General features: G+C 38.6%; 1 protein-coding gene across 5 annotated transcripts in view; it reads left to right on the top strand.

The window, feature by feature from the left end:
* The window catches only part of afg2a (AFG2 AAA ATPase homolog A), a 557175-nt gene that overhangs the window by 23514 nt on the left and 507251 nt on the right, over positions 1 to 26410 (top strand). For all 5 annotated transcript variants that reach the window (XM_060851668.1, XM_060851665.1, XM_060851664.1 and 2 more), the window contains 7 exons: positions 1932 to 2089; positions 2703 to 2761; positions 3408 to 4088; positions 7323 to 7452; positions 10069 to 10125; positions 12225 to 12348; positions 25007 to 25262. In XM_060851668.1, the coding sequence (XP_060707651.1) occupies positions 1932 to 2089; positions 2703 to 2761; positions 3408 to 4088; positions 7323 to 7452; positions 10069 to 10125; positions 12225 to 12348; positions 25007 to 25262 (1465 nt within the window). The remainder of the gene's footprint in view (positions 1 to 1931; positions 2090 to 2702; positions 2762 to 3407; positions 4089 to 7322; positions 7453 to 10068; positions 10126 to 12224; positions 12349 to 25006; positions 25263 to 26410) is intronic.

The following is a 26410-nucleotide window of genomic DNA, read 5'->3' on the forward strand; positions in this document are numbered from 1 at the left end:
GAAGGGTTCATGCCCAAAACGTTGATTCTCCTGCTCCTTGGATGCTGCCTGACCTGCTGCACCTTTCCAGCAACGCACACCTTATTTATAAACAAAGATATTTGGTTCCAGATTGCCCCCACGTGTGGAAACATCATCTCCACATGTACCCTGTCATGATCTCTTTGAATCTTTTATGTTTCAATCAGACCACTCTGGATTAATATTGATGCAGTACTTAGAATCATAGAGATATACAGCACAAAAAGTGACCCATCGGTTTAACTCGTCCATGCCAACCAGGTATCCTAAGTAAATCTAGTTCTGGACCAATATTCCTCTAAACCCTTCCTATTCAAATACCCAATCAGATGCCTTTTGAATGTTGTAATTGTACTTGCCACCTCCGCTTCCTCTGCCATCTGGATTTGTATGCACGCCACCTACTCTGTGAAAAAAGTAGTCCCTTCAATTTGTGAAGATACTGCTTGTTCAACAAGCTTATTCTGTCCTTGGTTTTTTTAAAAAAGGGGTTATAAATGGCAGAGGTTCCAATATATCTGGAAATATCTACCTGAGAAGGCTTTTAAAGTTTTTTATTTAAAATACTTGTGCAGTGAAAGGGGAGTGGTCAGTTCTCCCAGTTCAGCATTTTGTTTGGGCTTTGGTTGAGTTTTAGCAGGGAACCCAGAGATACAGCTGCTGGGAAAAGAAACCGCTCCATTCTCTCTCCATCTCTCCTCCATCTCTCTCTCCATCTCTCTCCTGTAAGAACCTGTATTTGAATTTACCCTATTGCCAGGGGGTGTTTATGGGATGTTGCAGGTATTCGGAACAGCCCTTGGTTAAGTTGTGTTTTTGTGTCAGTTGGGTTTTCAAATGGTTATGTTATTCTAAGTTCAGATTTCTTTTATTCATGCATAAATAAATTAAACCTGAGTGGTTGGACAAGCTGCATCACTCTTGGAATATCCACTTAGTCCTGCTTAATACAACTACAACAGTGAGGGTCTGGGCTACTTTGTTGAAATATTTTGAGAGGGTCTGGCCTGGTCTATTACAGATTCCTTTTAAATCTTTACCCTGTCATCTTAAATCTACGCCCTTTAGATTTGGACTCCCCCACCTCAGGGAAAAGACCATGTCTATTTACTTATGCATGCCCCCCCCCCCCCCCCGATTTGAAAACCTCTAAGGTCACCCCTTAGCCTCTGACACTCCACGGAAAATCGCCTTCATCTATTCAGCCTCTGCTTATAGCTCAAACCCTCCAAATCTGGCAATGTCCTCGTAAATCTTTTCTGAACCCTTCCAAGTTTCACAACGTCCTTCCTATAGCAAGGAGACCAGAATTGCATGCAGTATTCCAATAGTGGCCTAGCCAATGTCCTGTTCAACCGCAACATGACCTCACAACTCCTATACTCAATGCACTGTCCAATAATCAAAAGCACACCAAACGCCTTCCTCACTATCCTGTCCACCTGTGCCTCCACTTTCAAGGAATTATGAACCTGCACTCCAAGGTCTCTTTGTTAAGTAACACTCTCCAGGACCTCACCATTAATTGTATAAATCCTGCTCTGATTTGCCTTTCCAAAATGCAGTACTTTGCATTTATCTAAATTAAACTCCGTTTGCCAATTCTCAGCCCATTGGCCCATATGATCAAGATCCAGTTATCGCTTATACCAGATGATCCTATCCTAACCAGCAATAGGTTTAGCTCTCACTTTAAGGAATTTGATGAATCAGAAGTCACTGTGGGACCTTGCACCCTGTTTCATAGATCCACTGTTCTCTGAGAAAAGAACCATCTCCTAACATCTGAGCTGGATCTGTCTTTCCCAGCCCTCTCTTTATAATAGTGTTTGTTATGGCTAAGTACGTTAGTTGTTTCAGTGTACAGATCTTCTAGGTTCCAGGCTAACAAACTTTTGTTTGTTTGGCAGGTTTGCACAGCATGGCCTATCCCAAGTTTCCCTGGGAGTAAGATTGGGTTAAGTGAAGTTACCCAGAAGAATTTAAAGGTCAAGGTGAATGATACAGTTGCTGTTGAACCACTGTTTGGTCCAGTATTACAGGCAGAAGAAATATATATTACTTTACGGTTTGTATCTATTGATTCACTATCAGCTACTTGTAGAAATGTACTTGGGTATAAGTTAACATATCTTGCTTGTATCCTAAGATCATAATTAAAGCAAAATATCCTTTATCATCTGTTTATATTATTGCTTCTAAGAAGTGATTGTAGAATCTGCTTTTAGCTTTTTGGTGGTGACACTTAATGTCTTAAAGAAAAGTGACACAATTAGATTAATTTATTTAATAAAATATCACACCAGGAACTGTATTCTACGCTGAAGAAATGTCAGGGAACATTTTCTGTTTGTTTTTGTACATCTTTTATGACACCACTCTGGTGGACCTTTTGGCCAAAACTATGGGATAGGGATACCGCCATGAGCCCTAAAAGTATGGAACTCAATCCTAACTCCAATTCTGACTGAAATTAATACTCTCGTGCTGTACTAGCTGAAATAACCAGAAACAGGAATAGGATTTTAGATCTAAATTAACTATATATACAGTCGAGTAATTTAACTTGATTTTTTAATGATGTTTTGATATGCAGTAGTTTATTAATTGAAATGACTATACTTTGTTCCAGCATGTCATCTTAAATTATTTTAATTGGCAATTGATTATCTTGATTGCAGAGATCAAAATGATTTCTTCAGTATAGAAGAATTAGCAGACTACTTGTTGAGGAGTATGGGTAAGCTGGATTGATGGATACTACTTTGTACTTGCAAAACTTTTGTAAGGTAAACATTGAATGCTACTCTTAAATGTTTATCTCCAAGCTCAGAATATCACTGTCATAGTGTGACACCTTCTTATTTTCAAGTCTGAATATTTCCTAATTATAGGAAAATTAATGATGCATGTCCTTTTTAGGAACTGAAGAATTGATCAGTCTTCATTGTATGACAAGTCCTTGCAGTCAATCAAGTTAGGAAAGTTATGTGATTGATTGAGGTTGATGTTCTATAAATCCTGACTTCTTCTTCAGCAGTCAATTTTTTTTTACTGCCAGCAGAGTTTTAAAAAATTTTCTCGGATTTAATACTTCGTGTTATTAGTACATATTGTTGAGTTTCCATTGAGACCCTGTAAAAGGTAACAAAAAGGGTAGAGTGTTTCACAATAGAGTCATGGCACAAGATCAGAGATCTAGCAAGGCTGGCTAATGCCACGCCAGTGATTTCTTCCAACTTGATTTCATTTTATACACTAGATAAATCATAGGATACAAAACTCCATTTGCTCGTATGTGCACAGGTTTGTAAATAGACCAGACGTTTTGGATATTTGTTGTCAATTTTATGAGTATCTTTATTTTTACTTGGTTTCTTGCATAGATGGGAAGATAGTATTACCTGGCAACTTCCTGAACCTTGTACTTTATGGTCGCACGTTTCACTTGATACTGAAGAAGATAAAAGGAGTGGATGGTGCAGTGTTGGAGATGCCGTCAACTGTCTCACTCAGTGATTCACAACTGAATGTAGAACCTTTACTTGATGAATCAGTAGATGAGAAAACCGCAATGGATTTGTCCAGAGATTTCAGTGATTTGATCATAGATGAAACCTCTGTCCAGAAAAACAATGCTACTCCTGATTCTCTTACTCCTCCAATGGGTTCTCAAAATATACCCATTGTAACCTGCAACAGTGTGGTGGGCAATGAGAAAATGCCAGAATTGCACAATGATTCACTGTGCTCTTTAGCAAGTAACAATGAAAATATTGAAAAATCTGAATCTGTTCAGGAAAGTGAAGATCAGTGTGACCCCCCAGTAGAGAAGTTAATCATGATGCCTGACAACTGCCTGAGAAGTAGCAGAGATACATTTTATCAAATCTCTTTCCTCACCCAAGTCAAGTTCATGCAGGAACAAAACAATGACGAGGAGAGGTTGCAAGAATCCAATTCTAGAGTCACTTATGACATGATTGGAGGACTGGACAATCAGCTGAAGACTATTCGAGAAATTATCGAATTACCTTTGAAACAACCACAGCTGTTCAAATCCTATGGTATGATATCTAAAAGCATGGCTAAAGTTTTCCTGTTTTTTGAGATAAATGATTTTCTTCTTAGTTCTTTCTTTTCTGACTTCAGAATCACCCATAATGTGAGTCTACTGAGAACTATCTGTCACTAGTGTATGATTTGAATTAACTTAAGTTAATTTGAATTCTTTTTAAAGCTTCTGCAAAGTTAGGCATGAAACTAAGTATATAGAAAATTTCTAGCAAGTGATGTATGTACTGTGGGCTTAAATCTAATTATTCACAAAACATTGAACTGAGCAACACTAATCTTCCTTAAGTTTAAAAGAAAGACAATAAGAACTAGGGTCATTTAGCGCACTGACTCAAATTTTAAGTCTATAGCTATATCACTCTTAATCTTCAAGTGGGTTATTAGGTAAAGGCATAGATGTGACGTAGATGTAACCAGGTAGACACCAAGATCCTACATTTAATTTCTGATCAGTGCTTCATTTTTTTCAGATCACTTGATCCTTGTGCACTGGTTAGAGACATTTCTATGTTTGCTTGTCATTCAGTAGGAAAAACAAATGCGTGGACATCAGTCAAGGACAGAATTGGGGCTGTGATACCCTCCATTACTGTTAGTCTACGGCCATTCTGCATCTCTCCACAATGGAGAATATATCAATTTTAATCTTCTTTGTAGTTCCATAATCTGTGCTGTCATTCATTGGGAAGTTGAGCAGGTTGCAGTTCCATCTGGCCACACCCATCTGCAACCTGATATCATGAGCTACGTAGGAGACCAATAATATTGAATGTTGCATTAGGTCTGATCTGGAGAATGGTGGGCTGAATTGGCATTGAAGTATGCTAATTCACCAGTTTTTTAAAAATGATCTCTTTAAGAATATCAAAGCTGAACCAAAGGTAGACCTGTCAGGAATTATTGTTTTGGAACTGCTGGATTATTCAGTATTCAATGTTACTTTAATCATTTTGATTTAAACATTATTTTTAGAATGTGGCTCATTGTGGTGCCAAATGTTAGAGCAGGCTCAAGAGACCAAACAATTTATTTTTCCTATTTCTTATGCTCCTGTTTGAATTACTTTTAGCGTGTTTCTTTGTTAAGCTCTTGGATTGATGCATTTATTAAATTGTGGTTAAATAGAAGTCAGTCTTCCCATCATTGTTCTCCTCTATTGCAAACCTTATCTTCTACTCTGTTATCATTACAGAATTATATGATAAGTAATTATTTGGACAAGCTTGGGTTTTGATTTTATTACACAGCCCTCGCTACACAAACTGGTAATATATCTTAATAGGTTATGCTAGTGTTTCTGTTTTTCAGTTATATTCCTTTCAAAATGAATCGTAGTGTTTTAGTTTTGACTGCAGAACTTGCCTCAGAATGAATCTTGTCTATCTTACTTCATCGTCAATTTACTAAACCCTGTAATTGGCTTTGGTTTTGTAACATCAAAGTAGTTTTTATTTTAAATAGATCCTCCTGGTTTGTTGATGATTCACAATTCTCATTATACCATTTCTGATATCTGCAATGAACAATGGTTCATGTAATGAAATAAATATGACTGAGGCTGAATATTTTTCAATGGGGAGGTAAAGCTGGCCAGGTCTAATGCATACTTCCTAAATTTGAGTAACATTGGTCAATATGTAGGAGAAGGGCACCTGCTTATTGTCTTGATAAAGCATATGGGTTGGCAGTAGGACTCCCTAAAAATGAAGTAAAAATTTGTTTTTAAAGAAAAACAAGACTCTGAATGAAAGTACTACTGAGAGTATGGAACTTAGCCATACAAGTCAGGGAGATTCCGTTAGCTTAATGAACCTTGCAAAGGGCAAATCAAAATTAACTAGTGTTCTAATTCTTGATTGCTACTTGCTGAATTTTGTTAGAAAATACAAACTTATGCCACTAGAGAAGGGCAGGATTTCTGCTGTAAAACTTATACAGCTGATGAATCTCAACTACAGTTGACTTCCGATGTGGGGGCTCATGTGGGTGAAGTGATCACAAATAATTGTTAGCAATTGTAAAATAATATTTCAATATCAATATGTTCAGAATGGGAAAAAATGAGGAATTGTTACTTTCAGGCATTAATTTATCAAGTAATATACAGTTTCTAGGTTAAAATAATCTATCCATTTTCCTGACCTTGCTGCATGATATACTCATTGGATTTTAGATAAGTACATAGAACCTTCCAGCCATTTGTAGCTGTAGATCTGTTGCAGTGTTTATTTTCCACTAGCTCGTATCTCACCTGATGCTACCAATGTATCCTCCTAATTCCATCTACTCAGAGTCATAGAGATGTACATCACAGAAACAGACCCTTCGGTCCAACTTGCCCATGATATCCTAATCTAGTCTCATCCCATTTGCCAGCACTTGGCCCATATCCCTCTCAACTCTTCCTATTCATATACCTATCCAGATATCTTTTAAACTCTTCCTATTCATATACCTATCCAGCCTCCACCACTTCCACTGGCAACTCATTAGGTCCCTTTTAAAATTTACCCCTATCACTCTAAACCTATGCCCTTTAGTTCTGGATTCCTCCATCCCAGGGAAGAGACCTTGTCAATTAACCCGATCCATGTCCCTCATGATTTTATAAACTTCTGTAAGGTGACCCTATCAGCCTCTGACAATCCAGGGAAAACAGTTCCAGCCTATTTAACCTCTCCCTATAGCTCTAATCCTCCAACCCGGGCAACATTCTTGTAAATTTTTCTGAACTCTTTCAAGTTTCACAATATCATTCTGATAGGATGGGGATTAGAATTGTGCACAATATTCCAAAAGTGGCTTAACCAATGTCATGTTGCAGTTGTACAGGACCTTCCCAACTTCTATAGGCAATGTTCTAACCAATAAAGGAAAGCATACCAAACACCTTCACTATCCTATCTACCTGCGACTCCACTTTCAGGGAACTATGAACCTGCACTCCAAGGTCCCTTTGTTCAGCAACATTCCCCAGAACCTTATCATTAAGTGTGTAAGTCCTGCTCTGATTTGCCTTTTCAAAATGCAGCACCTCACATTTATCTAAGCTCTACTTATCGAGGCTCTCCTTTAACTGTAACCACTCAATGTGGTAGTGAGTGTAACATTCTTATTATTGAGTAAATAATTTTTTCCTGAATTCAGAAAAATTTAAGATCTTTAGTGCCATGTAAAAGTGCTGCCTTGGCTTTACTATGCATTTTGTTTTTGTTGTGGTTTAGGAATTGCGCCCCCTCGAGGAATTTTGCTGTTTGGACCTCCTGGTACTGGGAAAACTTTGATTGCCAGAGCTGTAGCTAATGAAGTTGGAGCTCATGTTTCTGTCATCAATGGACCTGAAATTATGAGCAAGTAAATCAAATGATATATTATGATGCGATTGGAACCCATAGTTGAAACAACTTTGCCAAACATATTGTTATGAAGGTGTAGGTGTGTACTGTACCTTTTAAGAGAGACTGGAAGCTGGCACAAACTTAGCATGGAGTGTGCTGAAAGAATTTAAAATGTAACATTTGACTGTGAAACCAATAGTGCAGATGAATTGCCATGGAATAAAAACAAATTCAAATTTGGCCTATCTGTTTAAATTATGCCCCAATATACCAAATCCAATTGAATTTGAAATGTAATGTCTTGATGACATCAAAACAATGAAATGATCCAATGTTTTGGGGTATAAGACTGGACATTTTTAATGGTTAGGGGAGAACTGCCAAGAAAACCAACAAATATAGATTGCTAGCCAAATAGCTCTCTGAAAGGTACCTGTCAGTAAGAAATGTTGTGCAGCGGCAGAAGAAGAAGAGATGATCCAGGAAAACCCAGAGGAAAATCTCAGAGTAAAATTGACAAAAGCTGACTCGTTTTGAAACGTGATTTTTTTTATTTTGTAAATCTTAATTGGGCATTTTTTAAATGTGCCAGTATTGCAGAGGGGGAGGTAAAAGATAGGTTTAAGAGAAACGAGTTGTAAATAGTGGTTTTAATGTTCTCTGTTGGACTTAAAGAGTAAAATTGTTAGTCTTTACTTTAAATAGTGAAATCTGGGATAGTTATTTGCCTCTTGAAATTAAAGATTATGGCACAAGGTGAGCTTCTCTGTGTGTCAGGTTTAAATTAGTAACAGGGTTTACCCCATGTCATAACAGTACAAGTCAGTAAGGTAAATAGCAACGATTATGTTTACACAGCACCTTCAATGTAATATTTCATAGCGCAGTTCTTGGACATATTTCAAGACAAAATATACCACCAAGGTACATTGGAAGACTGTTGGTCTGATGTTAAAAAAATTGGTCAAAAAGGAATGCTTGAAGGAGTGGTTGAGGAGGCAAGTGAGATGGGGAGGTACAAAGAGGATGTTCCAGAATCTGGGGTCATCACAGCTGAAGGCCTGTCCCCCAGTGGTAAAGCAATTTGAAATTAGGGATGTTCATGAGGGCTGAATTAGAGTGCAGCTAGTTTGGAGGGCAGGGAACTAGATTTGATTGATGTGATAGGGAGGTGCGAGGCAATGTAAGGACTTGAAAAAAGGCTGAGAATTTTTAACCTGGAGCCAGTATAGGTCAGCAAGAGAAGGGGTGATGAGTTAGTGGCATTTGATTTGAGTTGGAAGACCATCAACAGAATTTTGATTACCTTCATGTTTATGGATGACAGATGTGAGCCACCAGCCAGGATGACATCAGGAATATCAAATCTGGAGGGAAGAAAGGCATGAATAAATATTTCAGCAGCAGAGGAGATGAAACAGGATTGCCATTATGGGCAATTATGGAAGCAGAATTATGCAGTCTTAGTCACAGTGTGGTTATCTAGTTGAATGTTCGTCTTTAACTTGCAGAAAAGAAAAAGTGCTGGGGGTTGCCATGGCATAAAAGTGAGCATTCTTAGCAGATGGGAGCTGGACCTGCTTGTGCTTATGTGGTCCATCCAGATATATAATTGAGTGGCTAAACAAGTTCCTGTGCCTTGAACTTAACAAATTCAGAAATGATGACCATGGGAATGGCCTTTCTGAAGAGAGACCGTACTGGTTTTAATGTGCATCAAAGGTGGAGATGAGCGTGTGGTTCAGTAGATGAGATGCTGAAGAAATATTATGTTAAACAGGGAGCCACAGACGTAATAATTGGGAATTTGAGAGTACACTCTTGGTGAACTTGGGAAAAGTGTTATTTTCTCTGAAAAATCGATTCTCCTGCTGCTTGGATGCTGCCTGACCTGTGTTTTTCCAGCAACACACTCTCGACTACGGATGGATACAGAATGAAATAAGATTTGTAGGAGAAATTGGCATGTGGGTAGAACATGTTGCAAAGATGTGATTAGGGAAGGCTTTATCAGCAATTGATATGATGGAGAGATTAAGGCCATGTGAGATGCAAGATATTCATGGTCATGAGCAGTTTTGAAGTTTACGTGAGATCCAGAAAGACTTGGAACTTAATAATTTTACAGGACTGAGAACATGATGAATTGAGGGAGAGATTAAAATCACCTATGATGCGAAGCCACTTAATGCAAAGATTGATGAGAAATACATTTTTTGGGGAAAAAAAAATGATCTGGCATTGCCAGTTTATTGAAAAATTGGGTGTTTGCGCATTTGGTGATTGCTTATCAATACTGGAACAGTGAATTGTTTTGAGGCAGAGTGGAAGGAACTTTAGGTGGTTAGTTCTGGGAGTATTTGTACCCGACGCTGGTTGAAAAAATGTGAGGAAAATTTTTTTTTGGCAGCTATCAGTGCTGGTGAACATTTCTGAATTTTTTAATGATTTAGCATGTTGATATTTTTTAGAATCCATTTTGTGGATAGTGATGCTGACCACAGAGTAGAAATGCTAATAAGATGAGTGTTTCCATGTTTTTGATTATTCATCTTCCTCTTTGACACTGAAATTTTAAGTATTGAGTGCTATTTTGGTCTATATGTTGCTAAGTATCTGCCTTTTGTTTCAGGTACTTTGGAGAAAGTGAAGCAAGATTGAGACGCATCTTTGCAGAAGCAACTCAATGGTACCTCTGTGGAAGAAATGCAAAATACTGTGATTGACATGAAGGATTAGGAGGACACAAATCTATCTGACCCATTTTGATTTTTCCATATCTTTGCTACAGCAATCCAAAACTATTCCTATTGCTCTACTCATTTCCTATAGCTCCATTATTTCTTCTTCACATACTTTTTTTTTCTTAAACGATGAAGTGACCTTTTGTCTCAACAATTTGGTAATAGAACGTTGCATGATCCAATAACTCTCTACAGCAAAATTTCTCATAATCTCTCTCCTGACTCTTAGAAATGATATTAAATTGAATACTCCTTGTCACTTAAAACTGGAGAGGAATTAGTTTTTTCACAGTACAAAAATCTTGAGGAATTTTACACATCTCTGAGAAATCATTTTAGATTTTCGTGCTCCAGTAACTATGGTTCCAAAACCAGAGATCTTTTTATTGCTGTATGTATCCTATTCCTCTGATCGTTCAGGTGGATTATTGTTTACATTCACTGGTTTTATTGGGATACTCAGAATTGCACTTGGTGCTCTAATTGTGGCATAACAAATGTTTTGTACAATGTTACTGTAATTTCTATGGTGCTGTGTGGGAAATTGACAGTGGCCATTCACTTGTATCAACTATAAATTGAGTTTTTTTATCTTCCTATTTGTCTAGTGTGAAACATGCAGCAGGTAATCTGGAAACTCCATAATCCTTTTCTGTTGATGCATCATTAAACCAAGATACATATGAATTACTTTGGCTGGTAATGTGCCCTTATGTAATTAGGTATTCATTCAACTTAATGCTGCCAGTTGTCCAAATGCAAAAACATTGCATTCCTTGTGGCAGCCACCTTAACCAAACACCTGGTTCGTATTCAATTTTTGAACTTGTTAAAAAGTTGTTTTTATTACTTTACGGGATGTGGACATTGCTGGCTGGCCAGTATTTGTTATCCATCCTTAGTCGTCCTAATTGACTGATAGTTCGTAATATACTGGGCACTTCACATGATACTTCACATCATCTGTTTCCTTTGTGAAGACAGACAATGCAAGTTTCTCATTTATTTCTTTTCCTATGTCTTTTGCCTCCAAAATGAGGATTTCCCTAGTTAACTATACTTCACATGTTTGTGATATACTCAAACATTCAAGTTAATGATCTTCATTAATCTTTTACAGTAATCTCCTTCACCCCAAATTAACTTTCTTCTTTTCTACCTGTACATATTGTACTAATCCATATTAATTGATTCTTAGCTGATAATATGTAATAAGCCTTTTTTGTATTTTACCTTTTATTTTTGTTTTCTCCCAAGGTTTATATTTTTGGATACCGTTCCCTTTTTCTTTAAGGGAAGTGCCTAATTTGTAAATTAATTATCTTTCCTCTGAATATCCTCTTCAGCTACTGCTTTCATGTTTTGTCTTTAATGATTTTCAAACTCTTGATTTCAGCTTCGATCTTCTGATTACTGTTTGCTCAATGATCTCGAACATTGCAGTGTAACAACCATGAAATTCCCAACTTGATCTTGAGTACCTGGCAACATTTCCTGTACACATGGTTATCTGGGACTCCTGAAATATGCTGGAGCTCCTAAACTGAACAGGCAATGCATAGCGCAAGTCCCAGCTGGTCTGCCATAAAAGTTGAATCTGTTGTCTCAGTTGTTGAGACTTTGATCATGAAAACACTTAGTGCTGAAAATGTTTATTTGAAAATAATGAACAATGCTTTTCAGAAAAAGAGCAACTGACATCCAAGACTGAATCACTGACCTATAAAATTCTTAAAAAGAAATGACCACTGAAAGGTTCAGCAACTGAAATAGTGGAAAATTAACTAAAAGCGTTAAACATAAACTGTATTTGTTAGATAAAAAACAATTGGAAACTAGCAGCAAGTGAATTTGAATAAATTCTAAATTTTATAACACAAATTACAGTTCATATTCATGCAATAATCTCTTACTTTCTAGATTATGTTAGAACTTTGAACATGGAAAACATTTGTTTCCATCAAATTTGCTATGTCATTCTTCACGGATTGTAACATTATCCTTGAAGTGTGACTTGTATTGAATAACATTTCTTTTTTTCCAGTCAGCCCTCAATAATATTCATTGATGAGCTTGATGCTATATGCCCAAAGCGGGAAGGAGCTCACCATGAAGTTGAGAAGCGGGTGGTAGCATCATTGCTCACACTAATGGATGGTATTGGCTCGGTGAGTAAGCAGTTAGAGCTAAAAATGATTTGTTTGTTGTTCACAGATATTTTGTCAAGAGTATTGTAGTTGATTGGTTTAAGATCTTGCAGTTTGCAAGGGATTATCTTGCTGTTTTGGCTGTCTGATTTCTGTGTTAGATTGTTCTCACATTTATTCCATTCTTGGGTGAGAATGTGCCTCTCATCGATGGCTCATCTTTTATTGCACCTGTTTTGTCATTAGCTGTTATGTTTTTACATCAACTTTTATTCTAAAATGGCATCTCACTAAGTCACTATAGCTGAATTATAGATCTTTTTTGCAAGTGTAATGTTACGACATAGAGTAAACCCTCCTAAATTTAAAACCAGCAACACAGGAAAGGTTAATCCCGTACAGTAATTTGTAAAAATTCAAGTGGCCAAGAACTATTTAAAGTAAAAATTAAGAACTTTATTTCTTAAAGTATAACAAAGAATAATTAAATAACAACTATTTACAATTCCTTCCTCTAACCTAGATTTTACCTTCCCTTCTATAATACTAGTCCAATAAAACTCCCAATTAAGATTTACAAAACTGCACTTCTTATCTCAAAACCAAGTAGCTTTCGCTCTACTTTTCGGATCTTCCTGTGTTGTCTTTTCTTCTTAGGAATTTCTACATCACAGGTTACTGATCGAAAAGGTACTTTTAAGAGAGCTATTTTCAAGCAGTCTGTTACGTGCTTGGCTTGTCAGTTCTCCTCTCAACTGTTCAATTTTCCCCCTAAGCATCAGATTGTCATTAGCTTTTAAGATTATCAATATGCTAACTTCAGACTGGATTGGAGTTTGATATTTTTCAGGGTATAATTTAAACTGATTGGCTGAATTCAAATTCGTTTTTGTCTCCAGGCAACAAGCTAACAGAGTTGTTCGAGCAAGTGTTACATTGTTGCCTTATTGAGAACACTTGGTGCTGTATCCCGTAGTTCTGCTGCTTTTAACTCTCTTAAAGTACACCCACATCTTCATAAGTGTATTCCTTGTTATTTTTCATGTTTTCATGTTTAAATTTTCCTTATGGGTTCCCTGAGCTAGGATTTTGTGTGGTGTAGTGGGCAGAAGCTAATCAGCTAAAACTCTTGGACAGAGACTTGGAGGTTTGAGACAGTAGCCTGATCACAACTTTTTTTTTCTCTGCAATCCACATTAGAAAGCTGTTATCTTCTGTGCTGTTTCATCACAGCTGTTTGCAACTGAATGTGGGTTGTCTGAGCACTGATAACTTAAACTTGTGCAGTAGTACTTCAGTACATTTTTCTGCCACTGTGAACACATGGCTGTGGGTTCACAGAAAGATGTCTTTATTTGTGAAAGTGACTTCTGAAATAGCCTTTATTAGGAAACGGTAAAAAATAATCTTACCACAGTTTCCATAAAGTTGTATCTCTGAAACGCTATATCCATGTTGGAGGGAGTAGTGAAAAATGTACCATCAATCAAGTATTATTGTAAGTCCAGGTTTCGTTTCACATTTTTTAAGCACTGTGTTGATTGAAATGATTTCTTGGGATATTATGATATGTGGATTCAATAATAGTGTGCCATAAGAACTAATTGCCTGCTGTTGAATAGATTCATGATTTTAATGTGCCTGTTTCATAAAATAATGAATCTTCATTTAAGTCATTTCTCAGCGCCCAGCATATTTGCTCGAATTGCCATGTCTCCTACATTGCAACAGCGATTACACTACAAAGCAAAAGTATCTATTTGACCGTGAAGTACTTTGAGACCTCTGCTGTCATAAAAATCAAAATATAAAAGCTTTCTTCTTTCCTTTCTTCTCTAAACAAGAACATAAATCATGCCCTCATCAGTTCAGTAGTTTACAACATTCTATACCATTTATTTCAATCCTTGAAAGCACCTGTCACCACTAACCACACTGTCCATTTACAAGTATGACTCCTGGAGAGCTTGAATAAATAATGGACTAAGAATCAGAACAGTGGAGTAATTACTAAAGAGCACAAAAGTGTTAACTGTTGTAGCTATGGTATTGAATTCTTGTGGTGGGTAGGGTATTTTGGATTGTGCTAACTAGTTTACAATGCTAATAGCAGATATATAGCAGCTGTCATCACTAAAACAGTCTCTCCTCTTGCTATTATTGGTTCTTTCCTTGCTGCATTTGTCCTCCTCCTCCAGTGCTGTGTCAATGTATGCCATTGTATTATGAAATTTCAGAGTAATGCAACTGATTACTATGATCTTAGAGAGCTATCTAGGCTAGATACATCATTTTCTTTGAGATTTGAAGGGATCTGAACCATATTTCAAAATGCTTCAGAAGTATTCCAAAATCATTTTGATTATATGCACATCACTCTGTTCATTGGTTATTTGATACCTTAAGAGCCAAATATCGAGGGATCTCTCAAGAATTCTCAAATTGTTTTACAGCATAAAATGTTGAGGCCACACCAGCCTTTAAAATGTAGAATCTTGCCAGGGAAACCAACATTATTGCACAGTGATGCTCACAGATTAGCTGCATGTTATGGATTCACTGTGCTCACCAGCCATTTATGGACACTTAGATTATCCTCTGCACTTCTGGGAGACATAGAGATATACAACATGGAAACAGACCTTTTTGGTTCAACTTGTCCATGCCGACCATGGGACTAAATAAATCTAGTCCCATTTGCAAGTATTTGGCCCATATCCCTCCTAAACCCTTCCTAGTCCTTCAGACAAAGTCTGCTGTCTGCTTATACTGCTGAATATTGTTTATGGAAACAATGATGCTGGATCAAGCAACTGTATGCGCCACTTGCTTCTTTTGTCTTTGTGTAGAGAATTAATTGACCATTGTAGATGTTCCCTTCTGGTCTGTTGTTATTAGCCTGGGTATAAACGCTAAATATTGTTGGTATCTTAACAACCATTTGTCAGTCTTGTCTCGAGGAGAGTTTGGTTTTGAAGGTGGTTCATGTCCTAGGCTGGGTTAAACTGTTCCACAGCCTCTCTTGCCAAGTATATTCTATGAATTCTCAGTTCCTCAGCTAGGTCCAGATTAATTATGTCTCTTTTATATGTATTTGTAAGTACATATTGGGTTCTCAGGTAGTGGTGGCTGAAAGCTGACTTCTCTTGCACTGTCACCTATTTGGCATCCCTTCTGTCTTCCCCCTTTTGTTGTAAACAACATAAATGTTGTGTGTTTGTTAGATCTAAATTGCAGTTAGCAATGGCAGTGCCAAAATTCCTTGTACAAGTGCTATGAGTAATTAAGTAGGAGCAAAAAAAAGACTCCACAGACAGCAGCAAGTCCAAGAGATAGAGGGCAGATCCCCTCTAAACGGCCATTTCTTCTTTACTATGAAAGCATGAGTATTGAATGTGAAATTCTTGAAATGAGAAATTGCATGCATTTTCATCTGGCCTTCATTTGTAATATAACAATTTTAATTTTATTTGTATTTACAATTTTAATTCAGTTTTCTTCTATGTTTGGTGCGAATTCCAAAGAGTCATAGAAACAGACCCTTTAGTCCAATCCGTCCATGCTGACCAGATAGCCCAACCCAATCTAGTCCCACCTGCCAGCACCTGGGCCATATCCCTCCAAACCCTTCCTATTCATATACCTATCCAGGTGCCTTTTAAATGTTGTAATTGTACCAGCCTCCACCACATCCTCTGGGAGCTCATTCCATATACATACCACCCTCTGAGTGAAAATATGGCCTCTTGGGTCTCTTTTTTATATCTTTCCCCTCTAACCCTAAACCTATGCCCTCTAGTTCTGGACTCCCACCCCAGGGAAAAAACTTTGTCAATTTATCCTATCCATTCCCTTCATGATTTTGTAAACCTCTACAAGGTCATCCCTCAGCCTCCGATGCTCCAAGGAAAGCAGCCCCAGCCTATTCAACCTCTCTATATAGCTCAAATCCTCAACCCTGGCAATATCCTTGTAAATCTTTTCTGAACCTTTTCAAGTTTCACAACATCTTTCTGATAGGAAGGAGAACAGAATTGCATGCAATATTCCAACAATGGCCTAACCAATGTCCTGTACAGCTGCAGCATAACCTCCCAACTCCTGTACTCAATACTTCGACCAACAAAAGAAAGCATACCTTCACTATCCTATCTTCCTGCGACTCCACTTTCAAGGAGCTATGAACCTACACTCCAAGGTCTCTTTGTTCTGCAACACTCCAGAGGACCTTACCATTAAGTGTAAAGGCCCTGCTAAGATTTGCTTTCCCAAAATGCAGCACCTCACATTTATCTAAATTAAACTCCATCTGCCACTTCTCAGCCCATGGCCCATCTGATCAAGATCCCGTTGTAATCTGAGATAACCTTCTTCACTGTCCACCACACCTCCAATTTTGGTGTCATCAGTAAACTTACTAACTATATCTCTTATGCCCACATCCAAGTCGTTTATATAAATGATGAAAAGTAGTGGACCCAGCACCGATCCTTGTGGCACTCCACTGGTCACAGGCCTGCAGTCTGAAAAACAACCCTTCACCAACACCCTCCGTCTTCTACCATTGAGCCAGTTCTGTATCCAAATGGCTAGTTCTCCCTGTATCCCATGAGATCTAACCTTGCTAACCAGTTTCCCATGGGGAACCTTATCGAATGTCTTACTGAAGTCTATATAGATCACATCTACTGCTCTGCCCTCATCAATTCTCTTTGTTACTTCTTCAAAAAACTCAATCAAATTTGTGCGATATGATTTCCCACGCACAAAGCCATGTTGACTATCCCGAATCAGTCCTTGCCTTACCAAATACATGTACGTCCTGTCCCTCAGGATACCCTCCAACGTCTTGCCCACCACTGACGTCGGACTCACTGATCTATAGTTCCCTGGCTTGTCCTTGCCAAGAGTGGCACGACATTAGCCAACCTCCAGTTTTTGATCAATTTTTTCCCCTCGCTCTCTTTCACCACTCCATCCCAGAAACAAAAACTCTGTTCAATAATTTCCAGAGAGTGGAATTTTCTGGCATGGATGATCTGCTAAATGATCCTTTCTTGGACTTTGGGATGAGATATTGGAAAATTGTCCAGTATATTTGTGGAATCTCAACCTAAAACTCTAGTATCAAAGGAAGAATAACCATTTATACTCTTAACTTTCGAATTTATGTTGAAAGAATTTGCATGATGCTATTAACGCTTTAGTTGTTATGATATAAATGTGACAGTAACTCCTGGTGTCAGCATGGTAAAATTAAACATGAAAATCCACTAATTGTTATCCAAGATAACCAACTTCTTACAAGGAATGCTATAACAACGGTATGATCTTATGTGTATTTGTCTAATAAACAATTCTGTAATATGGATGACTAAATGCTCAGGCTAGTACATCAGGTGTAAGTGTCCTTTTAATGGGTTGTTAACTGTTGGTTATGACTGAACAGCTCTCCAACCCTGGATATTAATTTCAAAATTGTGGTGTCTCGTTCCCTCTAAGAAAATTAGCATTGGAGATTTGCAGAGAAAGACTTTTTTCTGTCTGCCTCTCTATGTTAGCTGTATCTGTATTTCACATTTTGTTTTGCTTTCAGCGCATTATTTGAATCTAATCTATATTTCCTGCAGTTCTCGGTGTTGATTGATTAAATGTGTTAGAAGTGTTCATCCTGTTGACCAAGGCAATGGAACATGAGTAAGGATAAAGTATGACTGCAGATGCCATATGATTCTGTTTCACTTTTAGGACGCAAATAAAGTAATCAGGTTTTCAAAGCAGCTTGGAAAGACTTTGATCAATTTTTGAGAAACTGACCCTGTTTCCGTTTAGTGATGAGAAGGGATTTGATGGAAGGTGTTCGGAACCATGAAGTCTGGGCAGAGTAGATAGAGAGAATCCTTTACGTTGGTGAAAGGATCAAGAACTTGAAGATTTTAACAAAGTACGTGTGGCAAAAGAGATGATCTCACTGGGATCTCAGTGGTTAGCGTTGCTGCCTCACAGTGCCAGGGGACCCAGGTTCGATTCCAGCCTCAGGCAGCTGTCTGTGTGGAATTTACACATTCTCCTGTGTCTGTGTGGATTTCCTCTGAGTGCTCTGGTTTCCTCCCACAATATAGAAATGTACAAATTAGGTGAATTGACCCTGCTAAATTGCCCATAGTGTTAGGCGTATTAGTCAAGGGTAAATGGAGGGAAATGAGTCTGGGTGGGTTACTCTTCGGAGGGTCGGTGTGGATTTGTTGGGCTGAAGGGCCTGTTTCCACACTGTAAGAAATCTAATCTAAAACATATGCTGTGTGGTTAGCATTTGGCATATGCTGCTTGAGTATGCACTGCTACTAAGTTACAGTTCATACTAAGTGCATTCTGTGGAACATGACTGTATTTACATGTTGTAGTCTGAAGGGTATAGATAGTTATGGTAGTGCTGACAATATTCTTACTATCATATGGCTGGCCAGGAATCTCTTCTGCTCTTACTGCATGCCATTGATGTATGTTGAAAGGGGTTGGAGGTTGATACTTAAACTGAGTTAAAACTCTCCTTGCTTGGTTGAGTTCTGAATACATCTCTCTTTGCCTTAGTGAGTGTTAGGAATGGATTCCAATTTAAATATTTGAACAGAGGGTAAGGATGCTATTTATTTAGCCATAAGTCTTCCCACAAGTGTGGTAGAGATGGATTTCATTAAGGCTTTTCTAAGGGAATTGAAAGGGGAACTGTTTTTCCAAAGAGCAGAAAGAATGAGAGGAGATTTGATGGAGGTATCCAAAATCTGAAAGGGGGCTAGAGTATTCCAGAATACACTGTTCCTGTATGGAAACATTGTAAAGCACCCAGCACAGAATTAAGGTACTTGACCAAAACAACAAGGGTGATGAGATAAAATGTTTTCACTCAACACATGATCAAGATCTGGGTGAACTGCATAAAATTGTTTTGGAGGCAGAATTAATTGAGGCTTTCAAAAGGGAATTGGATTATTATCTGAAAAAGAAAAAAAATCAGAAAAGGGGAGAAGGCTAGGAAGTGGCAGAAGGTGATTTTCTCCTTTTGAGTGCCAGCACAGATATGATATCCTAAATAGCCTTCTGCACTGTTCATATTCTATGATAACCATCTGAGGGGAATAAATTTGCAGGGTCACCGGTCAAGGGCATGTTAGTGGTGACAGGCAGTATGATTTTCCGGAAAGACATAAACGACTAAATTGACCTCCACTGTGGTGTAATCATGATTCTATGTTTGTACTCCACAGTTCCAAAGAACAGTCACACTGGAGTCAAAACGTTAACTTTGTTTTTCTCTCTACAGATGCTGCAAGATCTGTTGAGTTTCTCTTGCACTTTGTTTTTATTTCTATGTCTTGTTTTGGATTCTATGCATTTTAGCATAGGAGAACGTTCAATCTGACTGATGAAAGAACATTATTGTTTATTAATCCTGCCCACAGATGCTGTGTAGAGGGTGTCACCCTGGAATAAATATCCAAAGTCTAGGGTGGCATCCTGAAGTCCGTTAAAACTTTGTGAGCAGCTATATGTGAGGTGTTTGACAAATTCCTTCCTTTATCGCTGGCCACAAAATCTGGCCAATACCATCCTATCTTTATGTTGCCAACAGCTGGTGACATGCAGAAAGGCATAGTTTCCTGCGACAAGTCCTTCTTTCTAGTCTTTTAACTAAAACTGTGACCAAGTTAGGTAGCCCCAGGTGGAACTCTTGTACCAAACACAAATCAAATGGTTAACAGAATAATTATTCAATCAACAGTTCAAACATGTTATGACACAGGTGAGTTTTGAAGTTAGGGACACCTAACCCTGTGCCAAAAGACCCCTGAAATTCCTGCAATGGTGGGATTTAAACCTTAGGAGACTCGAGCTTTAATCTAGCATCTTTGAAAGCTTGGCCATCTGCCAAATCATCAGTCCTTCTTTCTAGATATTTTCCTAGATCCAGAAAATCAACCTGTTCCTAGATGTTCTCACCTCTGCAACAGTTGGGCCTTCTGGTTCAGAGATGGGGATATTACCTCTGTTCTACAAGTTCCTTTAAATTTTAAGAGTGATGGGGTTTGAGCCAATTAGAGAAAGCTTGAATACTACTTCAATCCTCCTTCCTGGTCTTAACAAAACTACCCGTAAAGGGTTAAATAGCCCCAGTAAGGCATTGTAACAGGAGCAACACATAGCTATCAGAAACTTATAGAATGGAAGGTTATCAAATAAAAATCTCATTATCAGGAGTGATGATGCAAGCTAGCCTCTGCGGTGCTCACCAGTGACTCCAGTGGCCATCGATAAGTAGAAGGTACAGGGGAAGCTGAAAGGTTTGAAGTTAAATAAATCATCCAGACCAGGTGGACTACACACCAGGGTGCTGAAGGAGATTTGTAGAGGTATTGGTTGTGATCTTTTAGAGAAGACTGAAGTCAGGGAGTATCCTAGAGGGCTGGAAAATGGCTCATGTAAAACCCCTGTTTAAGAAGGGAGGGAGGCAAAAGATGGTAAATTATAGCTTATCTAGCCTGATCACCGTCACTGGCAAGATTTTAGAATCAATTATTAAGGATAACATTGCAGAGTACTTGGGAGGGCATGGTAAAATGGGGTTGAGTCAGCACCACCACATCAGGAGGAGGTAATGTGTGACAAATCTGTTAGATTCTTTGTGGAGGTAACAAGCAAATTAGACGAGGGAGAGCCAGTGGATGTGATCTATTTGGATTTCCAGAACAGGAGGTACAGGACGCTACCAAATATGTCCATAACTTTCGGAGCAAGGTACGAGAATGGATAGAGGATTGACCGGTTGGCAGAAGGCAGGGAGTCAGTATAAAGGGGTCTTTTTCAAAAAGACAGTTGGTGACAAGTACAATTCTGCAGGAACTAGTGTTGGAAACACAACTATTCACATTATATGTTAATGAGTTGGATAGTAGAAGAGAGGGCATTGTTGCTAAGCTTAAAGATGACAAAAGATAGATGGCGGGACCGGTAATGATGAGGAAATGGGGAAGCTGCAGAAAGGTTTGGACAGGAGAGTGGGCAAAGAAGTGACAGATGGAATATGATGTGGGAAAATGTGAGGTTGAGTTGGTAGGAAGAATAGAGGTTTATACTGTTTTCCAAATGGGGTAAGGCTTCAGAAATCTAAATTAGAAAGCGACTTTGGAGTCCTAGTTCAGGATTCTCTTAAGGTTACTATGCAGGTTCACTTGACAGTTAGGAAGGCAAATACAATGTTAGCATTCATTTCAAGAGGGCTAAGAATACAAGAGCAGGGATATACTGCTGAAGCTGTATAACACTCTGGTCAGAAACATTTGGAATACTGTCAGCAGTTTGGGTCCTGTTCTAAGGAAGAATGTGCCAGTGTTGAAGGGGTTCCAGAGGAGAATTAGAAGAATGATCCTAGGGATTGTTTAGATTACTTACAGTGTGGAAACAGGCCTTTCGGTCCAACAAGTCCACATCGACCTGCCGAAGCGCAACCCACCCATACCCCTACATTTACCTCTTACCTAACACTACAGGCAATTTAGCATAGCCAATTCACCTGACCCGCACATCTTTGGACTGTGGGAGGAAACCGGAGCACCCGGAGGAAACCCACGCAGACACGGGGAGAAGGGCTTGTCAGACGAGGAGCAGTTGAGGACTCTGGATCTTTATTCGATTGAGTATAGAAGAATGGGGAGGGGGTGTGTTTCTCTTTCAAATCTGCAGAATATTGAGAGGCCTAGATAGAACGGCCACGAAAGAGATTCCACTATGAGGAGAGACTAGGGTCCAAGGGCACAGTCTTAAAGTGAAGGGACAACACTTGAGAACTGAGATGTAGTGAACTTCCTTCAGCCAGAGAGTGGTGAATTTGTGGAAGTCATTGCCACAGAAGGCTGTTGATGGCAAGTGAATTTAAGACCGAGATAGATAGGTTCTTGATTAGTAAGGGGATCAAAGGTTACAGAGGAAAAAAGATGAGAATGAGGTTGAGAAACATATCAGCCATGATTGAATCCTGTAACAGACTTGATGGGCCAAATGGCCGAATTTTACTCCTGTATCTTCTGGTATTATCATGTCTAATGGCCTCTAATTTGCCATTGGACACCGTATGCTTCCTCTTGATGGACATCTTAGTATGGATATAACTGCTGAACAGGGGCAGACAGGTTTAAAAAATAACTCCACCTGCCATGATGGGATTTATAATGTCCCAGAATGTTAGCTGGGGGTTCTGCATTATTAGTCCTTTAGATACAACACAGTTGAGTTATCAGTGGTAGAAGATAGACCACAATTGAACTTAAGAAAGAAGGGCAATTGTTTATATAACTAAGTGTAGTTTGTCGCATTATAGCTTTATGTACAAACAACATTAACTATTTTGGCAAAGTTACAACAATGGGGAGGCAGAATTACTCCATCAGGATCTCATGCAAGACTAACCATTCATCCAAAGAATGTGTAACATCACCAGATTGAGTGGACCTCAGCCCAACTCGACATTAACTCTATCTGAACATTTTGAGTAATATTTGCTTTACAAGGTAAAGGCAAACACTGAAAAAATGGTTATTTGCAAAACATACAGAATATGAGTGGTTTCAAAGAACAAAGAAAATTGCAGCATAGGAACTCGGGCCCTTTGGCCCTCCAAGCCTGGGCCGATCCTGATCATCTATCTAAACCTGTCACCTATTTTCTAAAGATCTGTATCCCTTTGCTCCCTGCCCATTCGTGTATCTGTCTATCTATATCTTAAATGACGCTATCGTTCCCACCTCTACCACCTCCGCTGCCAACGCGTTTCAGGCCCCCATAACCTTCTGCTTAAAGAACTTTACACGCATTATCTCCCTTAAATTTTTTTCTCTCTCTCTTTGAATTTGTGACCCCCTAGAAATTGAGTTCCGTACTCTGGGGAAAAAGCTTCTTGGTATCAACCTGCTTATACGTTTCATGATTTTGTACTCCTCAATCAGGTCTCCCCTCAACCTCTGTCTTTCTATAGAAATAATGCTAATCTATTCAATCTCTCTTCATAGCTAGTACCCTCCACACCAGACAACATCCTGGTGAACCTCCTCTGCACCCTATCCAACGCATCCACATCCTTTTATTAATGTGGTGACCAGAAGTGTACACAGTATTCCAAATGCGGCCGAACCAAAGTCCTACAACTGTAAGGTGACCTGCCAACTCTTGTACTCAATATCCTGTCTGATGGAGGAAAGCATCCCGTACGCCGCCTTGACGCTTTAATGACCTGCGTTGCCACCTTTAGGGAGTAATGAACCTGAGCAGCCAGATCTCTCTGTACGTCAATTTCCTGCAGGACTTTTCCATTTACTGTTTAGTTCGCTCTTGAATTGGAACTTCCAAAATGCATCACCTCGCATTTGCCCAGATTGAACTCCATCTGCCATTTCTCTGCCCATCTCTCCAATCTATCTATATTCTGCTGTGTTCTCTGACAGTCCCCTCCACTGTCTGCTACTCCACAAATCTTGGTGTCATCTGCAAACTTGCTAATCAGGCAACTGATACATTCCTCCAAATCATTTATTTTTGTTAGCAAGGATCCCTGTGGAACACCACTGGTTACAGGTCTCCATTTTGAGAAAATCCCTTCCTCTACTACTCTGTCTTCTGTTGCCCAGCCATTCCTCTGTCCATTAACTAGAGCACCCTGGACTCATGCAAACTCACCTTCTCCATCAGCCTACCATGGGGAACCTTATCAAACGCCTTACTAAAGTCCATGTATATGAAATCTACAGCCCTTCCCCCATCAATCAACTTTTGTCACCTCCTCAAAAAATTCTATTAGGTTTGTAAGACATGACCTTCCCCACACAAAACCATGCTGTCCATTACTGATAGTCCCATTTTTTTCCAAATGGGAATAGATCATATTCCTCAATATCTTCTCCAGCAGCTTCCCTACCACTGGCATCAGGCTAACCGGTCTATAGTTACCTGGAGTATCCCTGCTACCCTTCTTAAACGAGGGGGCAACATTAGCAATTCTGTAGTCCTTCGGGAGCTCACCCGTGTTCAAGGATGCTGTCTGTTCAAGGTTAGGACAAATAAAGATGTGTATAGTCAACATATTATTGAGAGCAAGTGATATGCACTCTGTTCACACACATAAATGATAATTCTGTGAAGGTATGATCCACTGCCACCTCTTTTCTTGCAGTGTCTTTAATGCAAGTTCTTTATTGAAATATATTTGTTCTGATTATGATACAAAGTGAGTTCTGATTTTCTTTTGTACCCATAAATAGATTAACCATTTCTAGTTTCTTCATTGTGGAATCAAAGTATAAACATTGTTTGGAATAATTTATTTTGATCGCAGTTAAAATAGTTAATTACCATTGTAATCAAACATGACATGTAGTTCCTGGAATAAATACGATTAACTTCTACTGTAGATATATATATTTATGTGGTCTTGTGTTGTCATGGCGTTTATTGGGTAGAGATAAACAAATGACACTCTGTGAAGTTCTGCAGCAATGAAATGCTAGCAGTTATCTTCCAAAGTTTGAATTTTGAGGATTTTGCTTTTTTAAAATCTGGAGTGCTGGGCTGGAGCCTTAAGCCAAATAACTATAGTGAAATATGTACTGATGAATTGTAATTTCTTTTTTGTTAGGAGGGAAGTGAAGGACAGCTTATTGTCCTTGGTGCAACAAATCGTCCTCACGCCTTGGATCCAGCACTTCGGAGACCTGGACGATTTGACAAGGAAATAGAGATCGGTATTCCTAATGCTGAAGATCGTGCAGATATCTTAAGAAAGTTTCTGAAGAATGTTCCCACTTTGTTGACTGAGGTTGAACTGACACAGCTTGCCGATGGGGCTCACGGGTATGTTGGAGCAGATCTGGCAGCAGTTTGTAAGGAAGCAGGTAATCAAGGTGGACTTGTTTTTATGGTTTGGTTTTTGTTTTTGCACCATCTTGTGGTGAAAATGGGGCGGAACAACAAAACTATAAGTGACCCACATATTAATCGGTGCTGTTTGAGAACATGATCTGCTGAAGTGAAACAAAGCAAGCCACACTTTCTTTCTTATATAGAAATAAATCCTTTGCATTGAAATGTTATTTAATGTTATTTCTTGTATGTTATGTTACAAGTTTTAGGCAGTGAGAGCGCTTTTGCGACATCCAGTATTTTCAACACAACATGGTAGAACATTGATTTTCACATGCAAATACAAGTTGTGATCTCATGTAAATCTGTCCACAGAGTTTGGGGACAATGAGGTGTTGGTGGTGTGAATCACAGGGACAGTCAGTTCATTCTTGTCACTTTTATAATGTCTAGCAGTCAGCATCAAGTGTAGAATACCACACACTCAAGTGTAAGAAATGTACCTTGAAATGCCATTTACCGATTATTATGGAGAAAAGATGTGTAATACACCTATATTTATCTACAGTTGGTATTAGAATTGAAAGTAACAGAAGAAAGTGCAAGTAATAATGGCAGAGAGAGCTTATTAGCCCAGTTTTATCCTACTTAAAATCATAGTGCTGAAAGAACGAGTTGCCCAGAGGTGTTTTTGTTGAGGTTAAACTAAAGGAAAAGGCATTGAAGTTGATGTCTGGGTGAATGGCAAAGGTATTTTTAAGACACAATTTTCAAGTACATTTTCCTCAACTTCCATATCAGCTGAGGACAGAGAACAGTTACTGAAACTGCAGCATTTTAAATGACATGTACTGCAGTGGAAAAGTTTTTTAAAAATTTGCCTTATTTTTAAATAAAAATCAATGATTTCTGTGGAAATAGATTATTTCTTAGGATAGTAATTCCTTTTTTCTTAAAGGAAAGAGTGGGTCATGTGTTCTTAACTGCTGTCTTGAGTCAAAAAATGTGTTGCTGGAAAAGCACAACAGGTCAGGCAGCATCCGAGGAGCAGGAGAGTTGACATTTTGAGCATAAGCGCTGCCTTGCTTGTGTGACAGTGGTCCATGATCATCTGTAAAATTTTTGTTTGTTTCACTGTGTACAAAGCATGACTTCTGCTGAGCATCTACCTATTATGGTG

Source organism: Hemiscyllium ocellatum, chromosome 36 (genome assembly GCF_020745735.1).
Source record: "Hemiscyllium ocellatum isolate sHemOce1 chromosome 36, sHemOce1.pat.X.cur, whole genome shotgun sequence".
NCBI lineage: Eukaryota > Metazoa > Chordata > Chondrichthyes > Orectolobiformes > Hemiscylliidae > Hemiscyllium > Hemiscyllium ocellatum.